The sequence below is a fragment of the Hippoglossus stenolepis genome, chromosome 3, assembly GCF_022539355.2.
Source record: "Hippoglossus stenolepis isolate QCI-W04-F060 chromosome 3, HSTE1.2, whole genome shotgun sequence".
NCBI lineage: Eukaryota > Metazoa > Chordata > Actinopteri > Pleuronectiformes > Pleuronectidae > Hippoglossus > Hippoglossus stenolepis.
The window spans coordinates 29022595-29039577 of NC_061485.1; the positions used below are offsets into that span (position 1 = coordinate 29022595).

General features: G+C 40.7%; 1 protein-coding gene and 1 non-coding gene across 5 annotated transcripts; both read left to right on the top strand.

Moving 5' to 3' along the window:
* Positions 1 to 710: 710 nt before the first annotated feature.
* LOC118104780 (casein kinase II subunit alpha) lies at positions 711 to 14993 on the top strand. 4 transcript variants are annotated; one of them, XM_035151894.2, is made up of 14 exons: positions 711 to 889; positions 5997 to 6301; positions 6401 to 6512; positions 6620 to 6721; positions 6821 to 6883; positions 7826 to 7876; positions 8118 to 8177; positions 8405 to 8488; positions 9124 to 9234; positions 10126 to 10227; positions 10532 to 10632; positions 10856 to 11004; positions 11093 to 11182; positions 13452 to 14993. In XM_035151894.2, the coding sequence occupies exons 2-14, from the start codon at positions 6201 to 6203 to the stop codon at positions 13550 to 13552; spliced, it is 1227 nt and encodes a 408-aa protein (XP_035007785.1). In that variant the 5' UTR covers positions 711 to 889; positions 5997 to 6200; the 3' UTR covers positions 13553 to 14993. The 4 variants fall into 4 exon arrangements, with proteins under 4 accessions (XP_035007785.1, XP_035007787.1, XP_035007784.1 ...); XM_035151893.2 differs by having other exon boundaries at positions 713 to 889; positions 13434 to 14993; XM_035151896.2 differs by lacking the exon at positions 10126 to 10227 and having other exon boundaries at positions 13434 to 14993.
* Positions 7927 to 8063, top strand: LOC118105535. Its single transcript, XR_004695132.1, has one exon. It is a non-coding gene; the product is annotated as a small nucleolar RNA SNORA57 (small nucleolar RNA).
* Positions 14994 to 16983: the final 1990 nt, after the last annotated feature.

Consider the following 16983-nt stretch of genomic DNA (forward strand, 5'->3'; position numbering starts at 1 on the left):
GCTTATAGTCCCATCACACATTGACACACAACTTGGCTGGATGGCAATAGCTCACTCGGTTGAGGTTGGTTGCAGAGGTTTTATTGCAATATCCACTGTCAGGTTACTCCGACATGTAGAATCTAGCCCTGTGTCACTCAAACATCAAGCACTGCATCTGGGTCCCATGTTAGGGACACACACCCAGGTCTGATCAGCCTTTGGTGGGCCTCCCTAAGAAGAGTCTTGTGATTAAAAGGCTGAATACACGTTTAGGTAACACTAAGGTAGACAACTTAAGGTAGGTCCCTAACATCTGCTGGTGGTCGCTAACATCTGCTAACGTCTACTGGCGTTTGGCAAATTAACTAGTGTGGACCTTCAAACTTACAAGGTATATTCCATCTCCATCGTGTTCTATGTTCTCAAATGTAATGGCAAAGTCTATATCAGCCATATATAACGTTTGTAATGTTCTTAAGAGCATGTGATAATAAGGTCATGGATGGACCCTGTCAGGGATATGAGGGATGGAGAATGCCACAAAGCTCCAAAACAGTTTTTCTTAAAGATATAGATTCAGAACGTGACATGTAGTTTTGTTCTTGAAACTTGTGCTACGTCCACACATCGGGGTAGGAAATTGCATCAATGCTCCAATAATTCAATGAACGTTGAGCAGCGATACGTGGATTGTGGTTTTAATGGCCTGCGACATTGCAGTGGTTTGTCCCTCCGCGGCTCCCACTGCAACACTCGGAGACGTCAGTGACGGTGGGCAGCCATATTGTCTCTGAAACAGCAGAAATCCCTCACAGTGCACACCGGCGACGGAGGGAGGCGAGAACCGTTGGCCTGGTAAAGCTCTGCTCTGCTGGGAAGCATTTAGGTCGCCGGGTTGATCAAGGGGGTAAGTGTCCGCTGTCGCACTTTGTCTGCCGCCCGTAGAGCCGGCTCATTTTCTCTGTTGAAGCTAGCGAGGGCTAACGTTAGCCATGCTAAAGTTAGCAGGCTAGCAGTTTGGGCCCGCCTACAGCCGTCAACTTTCCAACACCTTCAGCTCGCTGTCGATTAATCAGGGCTTTGCTAACTAGCTCATCTTACACCACCGCGTTTTAGTAACCTGGAGGAGTTGCGAGTTCTAGCCACTCTGGAAATGTCCCCTAAATCTTCAGCTTTCACGTCAACAGGACGCTAACATTGCGGATGTCTCAGTGAGCAGCTGTTGACCGATAACTTTGAACTAAACGCCTCATTTATCTGCTAATCATTGTTCCCTTGTATGATAAAAGTGGGAGCAAAGTAAATGTAGTACTGTATGTGGCAGTGACGGGTCCAGAAACATGGAACACTGAACAGATGACTAGATCCCCTCCATCCGGAGAAGGTGTTCAGTCATGTGGCGGTGCAGTATACATTTTAATATTTATATTATAACTGTGAATTACTCCGAATAATGTCCTTTCTTTGATCCTCACTGGAAGACGAGACACATCGGGCCCAACAACCAATCAGTCGATAATATTGGGGCTTTTACCCCCACGCTAGTGAACGGTAAGTTCCGCAAGTGTATCCATTGGTACCAGGGTTAGGATGTTAACCAACGTTGTTTAAAAACGAGATTTCAACTGTTAATAATAAATTAGATGAGGATCCTGTGTAGCAAGCTGCTTTATTAATACCCTAGCCTGTTAAATATTTATCAAACACAATAGAGCAAATTCACTCAACATACTTACTTTATGTTGTACACATAATCATGGCGACTTTTGTTAGTATAGTTAATTTAGTTTCTTCCACCTGTTTTCATATTGTGTTTAAAACAAGAAACTGCATTTTTCTGCCCAAATGTAGCTGTAGTGATCACACCTAGAGATCACGTCTGACTGGATTAAACAAGTGGACAGTTATCCCCATTTTGTTTCTTTATTTTAGGTCTATCCATTAGACAGATCACCACCCAACTGACAATTGTTATCTACTAAATGAATGTTTAAAATAATGGAAGGGACAACTTTGCTGTTTCTCATTTGAAGATAAAATAAGTCTGCACCATGATCCACTTGTCAGGGTGACATCATTGCACTCCATTCATGCAACACACCTGCATCTGTGAGGGAGGTGACAATAGTTATGTACTATTAAAATCCCAAACCAGAATTAGATCAGCAACCGTGGGGTAAAATAACTCACTCAGCCATGATAGTGTGAATAGAAGAAGACATCATGTGTCACGCAAATAGAAGAAGACATCATGTTTCACGCAAATGCACACAAGTGCATGCACACACACACACACAGTAAGAGCCTAGTTGTGTCATTTAAGCTGCTGATTACTATGAAGTCTTATGTAAAAGTTTGTGGAATATATAAAGGACCATTAAAATATATTCTAGTGAGATCTACTCTTAGTTGCCAATTTATTGGGTCACCTAGCTAATACTAATACAATCTAAGATATTAGTTCACAATAAATCCTCAGATCATGAAGTCTTGTTTTTGTTGAAACAGTTTTTAAAGCTTTGTTGACCCAATGTATGCTACTTTGGGAAGATGTAGGTTGTGAGTTGAAATTTGATTATTTTATTTTGATTACACTTCAACACAACACTATAAACCTCTGTCTTAACAAAATCACAGCCCCCATAATGGTGGGATGTCTTGCATGACAGTTCTATTTACATGAGTTTTAGTTTGGTTTACCTTATGAAGTGGCAATTGAACATATATTGTCTACAATTTAGTGGAAACAAAAAACAAATTTCCCCTGCAGCAGCACTTCATTGATTGAAACGTGCCTCATTTACAATATAGGACAATTAAAATCTTTATCTCTAGCCAGTAAAAATTCTGGACAAGTATGTTTTAGTCTGTGTACGTCATGAGGAACCATATGAAAAATATGCAGACCATATTGTGCACACTTTTCGACATAATTTTACACATGTATGGAAACGTGTTCTTAACTTGACCTGTGTTGGAAAGATGTTAACATGTTAAGTTGCTCTGATGGTTGGTTGGCAGTAGAGTGGAAAAGAATAGATTTGGCTGTTTGCACAAGATCAATAATTTGACAACTCATCCCTTCCTGCTCCAGTAATTCAGCGGGCTGTTGTGAGTCAGTAGTGAATTTGTGTAAAACACAATTCTAAAACCATAGCATGAATAATCGATTTTAACCGAATTACAATTTATAAATTCAATGATGATGAACTGAAAGTTTTTTGATTATAATGAAGTAAGATAAATAAATTATGGCCATCCAATGTAAATGATTTATGGTTCTGTAGTGAGCTATGCTTCTAGTTCTGTGTAGTCTCTTTGTTGTTGTTGTTACCTGACTCAGTACTAGATGGTAGATTTGTAGGTGAGCCCTATGATCGAAACTCATTTTAGAGCGGTCTTCCTCCAACCAGAAGGTCGGCGGGGTGATCCCAGTCTTCCCCATCTGCATGCCGAAGTGTCGTTGGGCAAGATACTGAACCCCGAATGGCCCCTCATAGAAAAAAGTGCTGCCCATAGATGCACTGTATGAATGTGAATGGGTGTTATGTAAAGCGCTTTGAGTGGTCATTAAGACTAGAAAAGACTATTTTATCCACCTCTATCTTGTCATTACTTCATGACTATAGCCATTACTAAGTCCACACTTAACATGTTTTACTTTTAAAACACTTCATTTTTGCTACATTTGCAGTTTTCATGAACTTAAAACAGAGAACAAACAAACGGTCTCTGTCTACATAATTTTACTGGTTCTGTATAAGTTTTAATTCACGTCCATTGTAACATGTCTGAAAATGCATATCTCGTGACCTCTTATTTACACTGGGAATGCGCATATTGGTCTTATATAGGAAGGCATGCATGTGACGGTGTACATGCTAAAATAAAAGCTCCCATCCTACACATGTAAGCAGTTGTATCATTGTAAAAAGTAGAATTCATCTGTCTGGCAGTGCATGCAAAGACATTACCTGCCGGTAAAGTCCGAAGAATGGAGTGTGGACTTAACCCGCATTTTGCCTTTCACACACAATGCAGTGGGTTCTGCACGTGTTCGAAGCGCCATCAACCGCCCCACTCACTCGCGATGAATCCAGGGCGAACTCCTACTCCTGTTTTTACATTGCATTTCTGTGGACTTTATACTAGGGGGGCAGCCGGATAAAGTCTGGAGATAATACGGAGGCTCTCACTTTGACATTTGAGTTCACACATGCACCTCCTCCGGAGAAAGTGTGAGGAATCTATGGAGTTCAGTGCATTCCTTAAAGAAGCTTGACAGTGACCGTTCCACCTTGTCGTCCGACCCAGAAAAGATAATCCTGCTCTTTTCGCCATTGTTTTTTCTAAAGACTATCTGCTTCCTGTCGCGAACATGACCAGTGTACATGAATGTTGTGTTAAAGGACAGTGATAATTTAAAATGTGGAGCTAAAATGCTTTTCTGGGTGGAGACTTTCTTTTTTAAATGCTTTTTTAAACTTAAACATCAGTGTGGACTAGGGCTGGGTATTGCCTACAACCTCACGATACGATACGTATCACGATGCATGTTGCTTTTGAATAATGACCATGTCCTGCACAGAATTTACTACAACAGCTGTTCTTTATTATTCCATATAACAACAAAGGCAAAGCCTTAAGGATCGCACTACTCAAAACACTTAAAATTCTGGCCAACAAAGATCTTAAAAGTAAAATAAAATAATTATCTTTCTAATCCCAGAGTTATTGATAAATGCAAATAAAATATTCCGTAACTTTTAAACTTAAAATAGCCATAATATTATGGTTTCACTTGACTTAAGTGCACTTCTATTTGCTGTAAGAATGTCCACAGGACATATCAGTTCTTTTATAAAGACAAAATTATAATATAAAAAAAAAGCGATGCACAGAAAGGATCTGTCGCTCACGTATCTCTTCCCAAGATCCCCGGAGTGTTTTAATGTCCCTCGTAACTGCCAAGTCTGTTGCTTGGACATGAGCGCCGTTGCACAGCTGGGCATGCAGCGGTGCTATAACAGACAGCGTAGGGGTCTTTTCTTCTGACATTACAAGTGTTGCAACTTTTAGCGGCTTCAGGGCTTTAGCCACATCTTCAGCACAGGCCAGGTCCGCTTCAGTTAAGGTCCACAACTCCTTGGCATTCTTCCACACCTCAGTGGAGAGTAATGCTGCGCAAATTGCGGGCTGCTGCTCTAAGAAGCGCTCCAACATATCACAGGCGCTGTTCCATCTCGTAGCTACATCTGTCATGAGCTTGTGCTCGGGGAGATTAAGTAGCTTCTGATTTTCATTCAGGCATGGCTTGCAATTGTGCTTTTCCTAAAAAAAAAGCCATGATGCTGCGAGTTCTTCCCAGTTGACGGGAAACAGTTGGTGTCTTGAGTGCAAGTTGAGCGGCAAAATTCAGACTGTGCGCAAAGCATTTCACGTGCAATAACTCCGCCAGTTTTTCACTGTTTCCTTCCATGTTTGTTTTGAATTGAGACGTGTGCTGTTTTTGCCTATGCTGCCACCTATTGGCATTATTGTGCATTGCACATCGATACATGCATCAGCAAGGAGGACGTCACGATATATTGCCATATCGATTTTTTGAGCACAGCCCTAGTGTGGACGTAGCTTTAAAACATGATTTGTGAGCATCGGCCCCAGCTCCCTCATCACAGAAATCTGGTACAAAGCCTATGTAGTATGCACCAATCCAGCTGTCAATAATATACTCCCTCATGAACCAGACATCTCTAGGTCATTCATGTTAATATGTGACGTTATCGTTGACTCACATTTACTTTGTGAGACAGAGCAAAACAGTATTGTAAGGTTTGTTAGCTTTAGCTAGCTCGTCATCAGCCAAGTTATTGACAATTATTTTTAATTTCCTATTCCTGTTAATTTATTAAGGGAGACAGTTTATACAGCAGGGATGGAGATACTGATACTGATGTACAAGCATGAACCCTTAATTTAGTTTTTCTAATCTTTGCTCTCAACTTCTCCATTAGCTATTCCACCGTGCCCCTGGTGGCCCCTCCCCCGTCCTCAAACAAACCCCCCCCTACCCCAAACCCCTTGTCCTGTTGGGATCAACCCCCCCCCCCTTATTCCCTACCCTCCCTCCTCTTCCTCTCTCCATCCCATCCTCCCTATACTCCAACCATCCTTTGCTGCGATAAAAAGTCCCCACCATCTCTGCCAAGCTGTCGGACATGTCAGGACCCGTGCCAAGTCGGGCCCGAGTGTACACAGAGGTCAACACTCACCGGCCCAGGGAGTACTGGGACTATGAGTCCCACGTTGTCGAATGGGGGTAAATACCTTGTTGATTCTCACACACTTGCAGTATGCTGCTTGACTGCTCTTAACCCAAGCTGATGTTTTGCTGTCCTTTTTTTTTCTCCCTTCACAGAAACCAGGATGACTTCCAGTTGGTGCGGAAGCTAGGGCGTGGCAAGTACAGCGAAGTCTTTGAGGCAATCAACATCACCAATAATGAGAAGGTGGTGGTGAAGATACTCAAGGTAAATCTCTACAAAGACAGAGGTCAAGATCGAGTCAGCGAATCTGATTGAATGATCAGATTATCCTTTGTCCCATCTGACAAACCGTGTCATCCTTTTCCATTTAGCCTGTGAAGAAAAAGAAAATCAAGCGTGAGATCAAGATTTTGGAGAACTTGCGTGGAGGTCCAAACGTAATCTCCCTCATCGATATAGTGAAAGACCCTGTTGTAAGTAAAACTCAACTCTGTGGTCATTGTTATAGCAAATGTATATTTGTTTTAAATTTTGTTTGCTGGCATTCTGAATAAACATTAATGTACCAATAGCGTGGTGAGCCCACCACCTGTGCAAGATTATCAATTTCACTTTGGCTGGAGAAGTATGTGTCTGTAAGTACTCAGCCAGTGATGGCTTTAAGGTAGATGTGTCTAAGCAGTAATACAGTTTAGTAATCCTGTGTTGTGTCAGGGCTCTCTCCAAAGAAGGCGATGAATTAAGAAAAAACTACAAACAGGAGGAAGCAATAAGAGTCACTGTGTTGTTAGTATTTTGTGTTGTGTAACTGGATGAAAAAAGATAAATTGCTGCCCATGCTGTTAATTGATAAATCATAAGTTAAAGCACCCAAAGATTTTCTGCTTCTATTTACATAATAGTAAATCTAATTACTTTGAAGTATGGCGCAGACGAAGGTTGTTATAATTCATCACTTGGGCCCTGGCAATGTGTGATTTTTAGATGCATATTAATAGCATATAAAACATTTAATAGATAACTAGTGAGACCTGGTCGTCAGTTGTAGCCCTAATTCACACTGTAAGCAACAAGTTATCATTTTTGGGTGTGATCAGAGACTAATAAAAGGTTAGTTAAGAGCATGTTCATAAATTACATGACGTACAGCTGAACATCTTGTTTTTAGAGATGTCACTTAACTAGAGTTTAACATCAAACAATAGAAATTTGTTCAGAATGGCAGAATATATTTCCACCTCATCTGTGGTGAAGCACGTGAGCCTGTAATTTGTGAGATAAAATGGTAAAAAAACAGATTTGCCGAAAGTGAGACCCAGTAAGTGGCCTGATGACTGTCCACATGTTTGTCTCCTGACTGAGTTTCCCTGCTTACTCATGTCTGCAGGAAATGAATGGACATGTTGGAATGTGGCCTTAGTGTTGCTGACAGTGTGGCTGCTTAGTTAGTTCATTCAGTTTGCATTAGTCCCTTGTTTATTAGTCTTTCTGATTCAGAAAAATGTAACTGCAGTCAGTGGTAGTTGTTGCTGGGTGACACTGCAACCTATTTAATACACAACTTTTACATTTTGCAGTCCCGGACACCTGCTTTGGTCTTTGAACATGTCAACAACACAGACTTCAAGGTAGGAGCTCTTTCTATTGATTTGTAAAACCTTGTGTGAGAAAATGGAACCCTCCTTTCTTGGCATGCTCGATGTTTTACTTTACACGTGTGTGTATGTGATGGAGGAAAATGAAAGTCCAGTGCTATGTCTTCGGTGCCAGAAAGTCAACCATTTTCTGGTTCTATCCTCAGTCACTGGCACAATCCTACCTGTTGACCGGTCCATTGAAAAAGACTAACTGCTTTGTGTTGGTTTGCAGCAACTGTACCAGACCCTTACAGACTACGACATCCGGTTCTACATGTACGAGATCCTCAAGGTGAGTCCTCCAGCTGCCTCCCGGCTCATAAATTGTAACCTGTAAACATCCTGAGGCTGGTGAAGCATTAAGTTCCCTAAACAATACTGTTGATGCCTTTGAAAGCTAGATTTTTTTTTTCTTCTTTTGTCCAGTAGGCGGCATCATTTTGTAATCTGTTGCACTTTTGGAAGTACTTGGAACAAGAACTTTTATACTTATAGTCCCTTTTGCTCTCTTCTCTGTAGGCCCTGGACTACTGCCACAGCATGGGAATCATGCATAGAGACGTGAAGCCACATAATGTGATGATCGATCATGAACACCGCAAGGTGAGTGATGCACACAGTCAGAGTTTGTACGCCTTCAGCCAAAACAAGACATCCGGATTGCTAAAGACCAATAGAAACAGATGTCAGAGTGCTATTTTATTCCACATATTCACGTGTCCTGTTAAAATATAAAGCTATGGAGAGAGTATTTGTTGATATTTATTGGCATTAACAGAAGCCAATAGCACTGAATGTGCATCACGCCCCCTGGCGCAGACAGTATATGGCATCACAAAAATCATGACGACAGCCAGCTGACTTTTTGTCACCACCTATGCCTGTGGATTTAACCAATGAATTGGATGTCATCTGTACCTATGCACCATATGGAGGGGGTTAAGAATTCCAGAAAATGTTATCATTGGACACAAAATGGGAAAGTGCCTATGAATTAGTCATCAAACAGATACAAAGCTTACTCTCTTACTGACCCTGTTGCCTTTACTAACAGATGTTGTACAGTTAGATTTTTCATATTACAATGATACAGCTGCTTACGCCGTTTTCAAACAAACACGTAGCAGTTTGGATGTAGCCTCAGAATCATTATTTTATTAACATATGAAGAATAAGTAGATGTTTTTTTTTCTTTGTCCATTACTAGAGCTGTCTAACTGCTTCATTGCTGTCTGTAGTTGCGCCTTATTGACTGGGGCCTGGCTGAGTTTTACCACCCAGGACAGGAGTACAATGTCAGAGTGGCCTCCCGCTACTTTAAAGGACCTGAGCTCCTAGTCGACTATCAGGTATGCCCATAAGATTGGGTTCTTCAGTTTGGATTTGGTATATTTGAATTATGTTAGTGGAGATCTTTCTGTTTGGCCATTTGCATTCTGTAGAACCAGATTTATCTGTCCCACATAAACAGAGATGCTGCTGTTGACAAACCAAAGCATTTTTACTGTTGGATCTTTTATCATAATAAAAAAAAAAACACATACACAGCAGAGCAGATAGTCCAGGTCACACATCTTAGTTTTGGAAAACTACCAGCATTTCCTCACCATCAATAACCACATTAGCAGTAAGAGAGAAAGAAGGACAGAGGACAGAACACAACTGTGACCAGTGACATTATTTTTAAACTTCACTGTGTTTGAATAGGAATTGTACATTTGTTTCCAAGGTTTTATTTTTGATTCATGATGACTTAGTTTTTCTCAACATCACTATAAACTGCTCAACATATTTTGATGTGAATTAATTAATAATGAATCAGTAAACATTTTTTTATTCCTGGTCTTGATTTTTGTTGTAACAATTTTAAACAAATTCCTGTTTCATGGATTAAATACAAAATCTGAACTGAATTTCAGTTTTGATATTTGAGACAGTTGATACCTGTTCACTTCACAATTCAGCTTCAAGCATTTATTCAATATTTTTTTAATTACATTCTCTCAAGTATTTAATATTCTATGACAGCCATGGCAAAGCTCTGGCAGGATCCACAGACAGATAATTTGCCTCATCCAAAGAGTATTTTTATTGTCAGAGTGGCCCACACTGCAGTCGCAGGTTTAAAAAAGACGTGTTTATTTCTGATTGCCGGAGGGAACTGGATCATTTCCATTTGATGATAAATAAGTCATCTTTTAAACAGACGTGTGCTCCTCTAAGACGTGTGTGTGTTTCAGATGTATGACTACAGTCTGGATATGTGGAGTCTTGGCTGTATGCTAGCAAGCATGATTTTCCGGAAGGAGCCCTTCTTCCATGGCCATGACAACTATGACCAGGTAAAACCAAAGCAGGCCAAATTCTCCTGCTGGTCTCCTTCAGCACCTGATGTGTGTTTGGAGGCGTATATGGCCACTTTATAGTAAAAGCCACATAGCTCTTTTCATTGCAAAGCCAGGATGATGACAAGAAACAACAGAAAGACCCCCCCCCCCCCATTGAGACATCGACTCACTATAGAAAATAGCATATTTGGCCACAGATCTCATGAAAGTGAAGACCACTTAGTTTTCTATGAAGGTTTCAGTGTCTCCAGAGGTTACAAGCTGTTTGTTCCTTGATATATATTTTTTCTTCTTGTAGTTGGTGAGAATAGCCAAGGTTCTGGGAACTGAAGACCTTTATGACTACATTGACAAGTACAACATTGAGCTGGAACCTCGCTTCAATGACATCCTGGGAAGGTGAGGTCTGGTACCACAGTCACATGATGATGATGATGTAATAGCTATACCGGCTTTTGTTTGGTTGCCATTTGTAGTACAGAAAAGAATAAAAGGCCGATTTATCAATGCTCCATGATGAACATGTATGTTTATCATGTATTGATTAATGATCAGAAGACTCCACTTTCTTCGGTGTAAATTTATGTCATAGTTCAGGTGTTTATTTTGTTTTTGCCCGTAGGCATTCTCGCAAGCGATGGGAGAGGTTCGTCCACAGTGAGAACCAGCACCTGGTCAGCCCAGAGGCTCTGGATTTCCTGGACAAGCTGCTGCGCTATGACCACCAAGCCCGGCTTACCGCCCATGAAGCCATGGATCACCCTTACTTCTGTAATCCTTCATGAATAAGCCTTCCTAGATAATCCAGTGGTTTTGTTTATCAGAAGGAAATTACTTAATTACGTTATGTCCTCCACAGTCCCCATTGTGAAAGATCAGTCTCGTGTGGCCGGATCAACCAACCTGCCCAGTGGGAACACATCTGTTAGCACAGCCAACATGATCACTGGTGAGAACACGTGTGCCATTAAGTCATCACACTGCCACACTATACTTATTAACTCTTATATTCAAGCTATTAGTTGACGGTAATTTCTGTTTTGTATGTAACATTAAAGTACTGTAAAACACAAGTGATCAGATATCTGCATAGTGTAAGCAGATTATCTAAACCACTGATTTGGAAATGAGAACAAAGGCCAGAGTTAAAGATCCCTCACATTTTGCAGAGTTGCTCTCTCGTTCACCTTTGACCTCACCATTGCAATGCATAAATATATCTTTGGTTACATATACTTTACTTTCACATCAGTATGGGTGTTTTTAAATAATTGGGGTACACTGGACTCAATGTTGATCGAGAGAATGTGGTTGTGGAGGTCAAACAGCTGTCAGTTTGGCTGATTGTCCTTGAAGAAGTGAAAGTCTGTCATAGGGTTGAGAATATCACGATTAAGTGTCAAATTTACCTCCATAGTGATTTAATATATAATTAAATACCCATGTGCACAGGATTTTCCATTCTCACAGCAGAGTGTTTTGATTCTTAGAATAAGATCACACATTGAACATTCAGTTGTTGAGAAGCCTTCAAAGCTTCTCTTAAAGGGCACATATTGTGTAAAATACATTTTCTGGGCTTTTACTATCCGTAATTACTTGAAGGGGGTCAGTAGAGACCCTCAAAGTATGAAAACAGTCACTCCGCGGACTTTTTCACTCAGTCCATTCTAAGAAATGTTATTGAAACGTCACGTTTCGTACTTCCTCCCCCGTATGATTTCAATCGTGATGACGTAGACGTTACTCCGTATTGAAACTCTGCACTGTAACTCGGGACGTTACTCCTACATTGGCCGACTGTCCTGCTAAAACTTGAACAAACATGAGGACGGTATAACTTACCGTTCAGAAACATCCTGTTGTAACCAACTGTAAATATGTGGCTGGTCTTCTATAGCGGTATCTGAACGTAATGTGACTTTCAGCTGTGTTTACCAGAGTGAATGAGACCAGTGATAGGCCTGGTCGCTTGTCACTCAAAGTGCAGTCAGCCAATCAGAGGAGGGGCTCAAGAGGCAGGCGAAAATAGCCTGTTTTGTCTGCAGCTCCAGGGAGAGGCAGAAGAGAGGACATGGAAATCCACATTGCAGCAGTTTTTTCGACTTTAAACCACTGATATATCATCTTAGGGGGACCAATACCTCAAATTAAATCCCAGAAAGGTGTAAAATATGGGGCCTTTTAAATAGAAAACGTAAAATGGGCTGTTTGACATCTTTTGAAAGGAAGTTGAACTGTAAATGGAATAGAACACTTGCTTGTTATCTCACTGATATCAGATAACCTTCTGTACTGACATCAGCAAACAGCATATTTATTACTCTGTCTTTAGCCAGGCCGTGTTGGGATAGCACAGGAGAGACATGACCCCATCAATGCACTCAGCTCAGGGCCTCCGTGCATCATGGAGAACCTGGCAACTGTCAGAGCAGGTTTCCAATCCTGGAAAACATGTGGAAAATGATAGGCATTGTAGAATATAGGTACAATATCTTTTCTGCATTTGTGGTGGTTTTTAAGAAAGACCTGACTTGTTGTCGGGAAGGAGAATAAAAGGTTAAATAACATATTTTTATTTATTTCACAAGTATGGCAAAATTCAATTATCATTTAAAGCTTATTTTCATTCTTTAACACCCTAACCCTCCCACAACCCTCCCCTGGTCCAAAAGACAAAAAACTACGTAGAGAGAAACACCTACATGAAACAAAAACACCAAAAAAAAGAAGAAAAATACAATAAATTCACAGGCATTAACATTCATAGAATCAGTAAGTTGTTTTGTTTTTTTTAGCAATTTACCTACAAACTAAAAGCACAGCGTACATTTTAATGAAGCAGTGCTTTATATCGAGTGGAAATACAGAGCTTTTATTATGAAATATTTGGGTTGAAAATTGTGTAGATTGAGTAACGGACCTCTGAAATAGCCAACATCATTCAAAGTGAACAGTAATAAAACAAATTCAGTTTCATTCGTGTAAAGTGGAATGATGCCACTCAGTGACTTTTGTGCTCTCAGGTGTGTTAAGGAGTATTTGAGAGGAAATCTATAATTCCAATCATACTTTTCTATTTTGGTTTCACTTCATTTATCCAGCCTGAGTTCACAACACCCTGCTTTAACTTTTGGTTTGTGTGATGCCTGAGCACGCTATGTTGTGTCTTTTCTAACGATGTCTGTGACTCATCTCAGGTATCTCTGCCTTGCCAGCCTCAACTGCCCTGGGCCCTCTTATTGGCTCGCCGGTCCTGTCTGCTGCCACCATTGCCCTGAACACCCCGGTGCCTGCTGCTGCTGGCGCCCCGCAGTGACACCCCCATCTAAATCCACACACACTCCACCTCATCTCCCTCACCGACACCACCATCCAGCTTGGGGGAGAGGGAAACTAGACAGGTGCCACTCTGCCAGCCCCTCCCACATCCAACCTAACTCAGCGTGACTGCGCCTCACCAACCCTCTGTCTGGAGGACGCTGTCATCAAAGAAAAAAAAAGAGATGTTTTTGCATTCCTTTTCCTTCTCGAATGAACGTGCTAACCTGACATCTGAAATGAATGTTCTGTGTAAATGAAATATACAGGTATTCCTTTTATTTTCCCACAAGCTGTAGTGCATACAAATGGGTGTATGTTTGTATGTGGTGAGTCTGAGAGGGAGTGTCATCCATGGCCGACTATGGGTCTCATCACCTCCTCCTATGTTTTAGTTTGGGTGGTGAAGGCACTGGTGAGAAGGTACATCAACAGAAGGCAAAAAGAAAGAAGTTGGCCATCAGGACCAAAAGGAGCACATCCTGAATAGTTTACTTCTGCAGCACTGTCAAAAACCAGACCTGAAGAAAACACTTAGTTTACCTCCTGACGAGTCTTAACACCCTCAAGATCACAGCACTTTGGAAGTGTTTGGTGCTGTTCCTGTGCTCCTGGTGTATGTCAACACAATGACACTTCAACACTTTCTCTGCCTGAGTAGTTCTGTTAAACATATTTTACCATACCAGACCACCAGTCATCTTTTGATCATGTCAGGCGTTGTTAAAGCTGTTCTGTATTGAAAAATGTTCTGGGCAGCTGGATATGGGTCATCACCATCCAGTGGTTTGATCAACTCTAGTGTTCTACTTGGATCTCCTAAGAAGCCAGATAAGGTTCATTCAGGTTCCTGACGAAATAGTTTCTCAAACGTGCTGCTTTCTAGATCCTTGAATTGCTTCAAGTGGCTTTTCTTGAAATAATTTCAAGACATAACCAAAGTTTACTCAGTAGTTTGGACGAAGAGACTGACCAAACCTAGTTTTATTTTGTGGCCGTTACTCATGGAGGGGCCTTGATGCAGGTTGAAGATGTGGGTTCTAGTGAACACGCTGACAACATGATACAATAAACCTCTGCAGGTGACTGAAGTGCTGTTAGTCTTGTGACATGGGTAAGCTTAGTGATGAGTTATACAGTTTATTGGCTTTCCCCACCATGTTAAGGGATGAATTGAAGTTGAAATGTGGAATAGCACTGGAAGGGTAGCGTCTTGCCCAGTGTTTTAGTGTCAAAGTTTGAAAGTGTACATTTTAGACCCTGCACATACACATCTATTTTTTCCCCCATTTCAAAACCTTAAAATGCAAATAAATTCAAACGTGTACACGTTGACCTGTGAACGGAGCAGTCCCTACATCACTGTATATATTTTTATGTTCTTATGTAGAAGACTAGTATTTGAAAATATTTGTGTAAATAAACGCGTGTTTTATTTATCGGGTACATCTGGCTGATTTATATCTGTCCTGCTCATGCAGGCTCTTCTCACTCTATCAATGTTGCAATGTGCAAGTAATACATTTTTTAATCAATGTTTCAAATGATAAATCCTAAATCTCTTAATATATAAATTCTAAAGACAAATTCACACAGAGGCTGTGTAGTGGTCTCCTATCTAACAAAAAGATGAGACAAAGTCCATAGTCATTTTGTTTTAAAAAATGGATAGTAAGTGTGTATCTGACCTTAATCAGGTTTCACTTAAATCTTGTGACTATCTTCTAAAGTTAGTCTTACAGATTTTCTCGATTGCTTAAGCACGATTTTGAAAACGGAACACACAATTAGCACAACCACACACCCAATTAGCAGAACACCTCAGATCCTTTGCAAAATGGAACACTCTTGTAAAAACTATACACTAATTTATAAAAAACATTTTGTTACCATATGAAACACGTTTCATATGACTTAATTCTGTTTGAACCAGTTACACACTGCTGTTGCTAACCTAAAAACACTTAGCAATTCTACTTCTCAGTGATTAGAGTACTGTAAGTGAAGTACACAGAGAAAGTGCAAATATACAATAAATTCACCAAACACTACACAAGACCAATGCCGCAGACTGATGAAAATATAATTTATTTCTCTCCATATACCCAAAGCAGTCAACATGTCAACATGGAGAATCACAACAAAGTCCCAGTTTTCATGCTACTACAGTAGTGTGCATAACACTAAGCTCAGCAAATATCAGACAAACTTCTGTATCCAGTACAGGTTACAATGACAGATTTCACTGTATATCTGCTAAGATTTGGTTGAACTCTTAGTCCAGCCTCCTTTAGCGTCAATCCGTGGTTCACGACATGGTCAACTAGTGTTGCACGATTTTCATTTGATAAATTTGGTCCTCTTCTTCTTTGGGCACGTTCTCCTCCTGCTTCAGGTCTTCCTCTTCCTCTACCTCCACCTCGGCCTCTACCTCTGGCACGGCCTCCGCCTCTTCCTCTTCCTCCTTCTCCTTCTCCTCCTCCGTGGATTCCCCCTCTCACCCTCACTCTTCTTCTTCTTCTGACTCCTTCCATTTTGGTGGAAGTCAGGTGAACTCACCTGCTGCATTTTTATAGTGCTTAAACCTGATTGGTGTGTCTACAATTAAGCAATCATGTGTTTGCGCACCTGATGGCTGTGTTGAACCAATTGGCTCATAGGGGGGGGTCATTTGACAGTCAGTGCTTTGGAATTGCAAGGAAGTGACGTCTTGATATACTTCTGTGTCTAATGTATACAAGTGTGTTTAGTGTTTTGCAAATCACTGTGTGTATTGTTTTGCAAAAAGTGTGAGGCTGACATTGTGCTTATAGTGGTGCAAATCTGGGCCGATGTTTTGCTCCTTGAGTGTATGGTTTTGATAATAGTGTAATACTTTTGATTTAATTTAAAAATTTTATGCAATCGAAAAAAACTGTAAAGTAGAATACTTGGTGTTTTGTTAGACAGCCTTTAGACAAAGTCTAGACAAAGTCTAGACAGCCTTTAGACTTTAATATATTCCTGCACAAAGCAAGAACTGCATATTTTATCCACCTTACATCGGTTGTCAGTATGGACAAGAGGAATGATTACAGCAATTGATAACTTGTGTAACAACTGATAAATAAGTATCACTATTTTGAGCACCACTTCAAAACTCACTACCACTTTTAAATGTGAGGTAAAATACCTCTGCAATGTCACCTGAGAAGCAAGGCAGTTTGAGGACACAGCATGAAGATGCCTGGGGTGTCAGATCTGCAGGGTCCCAGGTTCACTGTGTGACTTCTTAGTGGGACTTTGCAACTTCTAAGTACACCATCAACTGGGTCCTACATTATTAGGTAATATGGCCCCATAAAAATATAGTTTTTATTGCCAGCGGTGGGTATCACCTTGTGAATCTGCGTGAGAGTTGATGGCAAAATGTTCAATGAGAAGGCGACT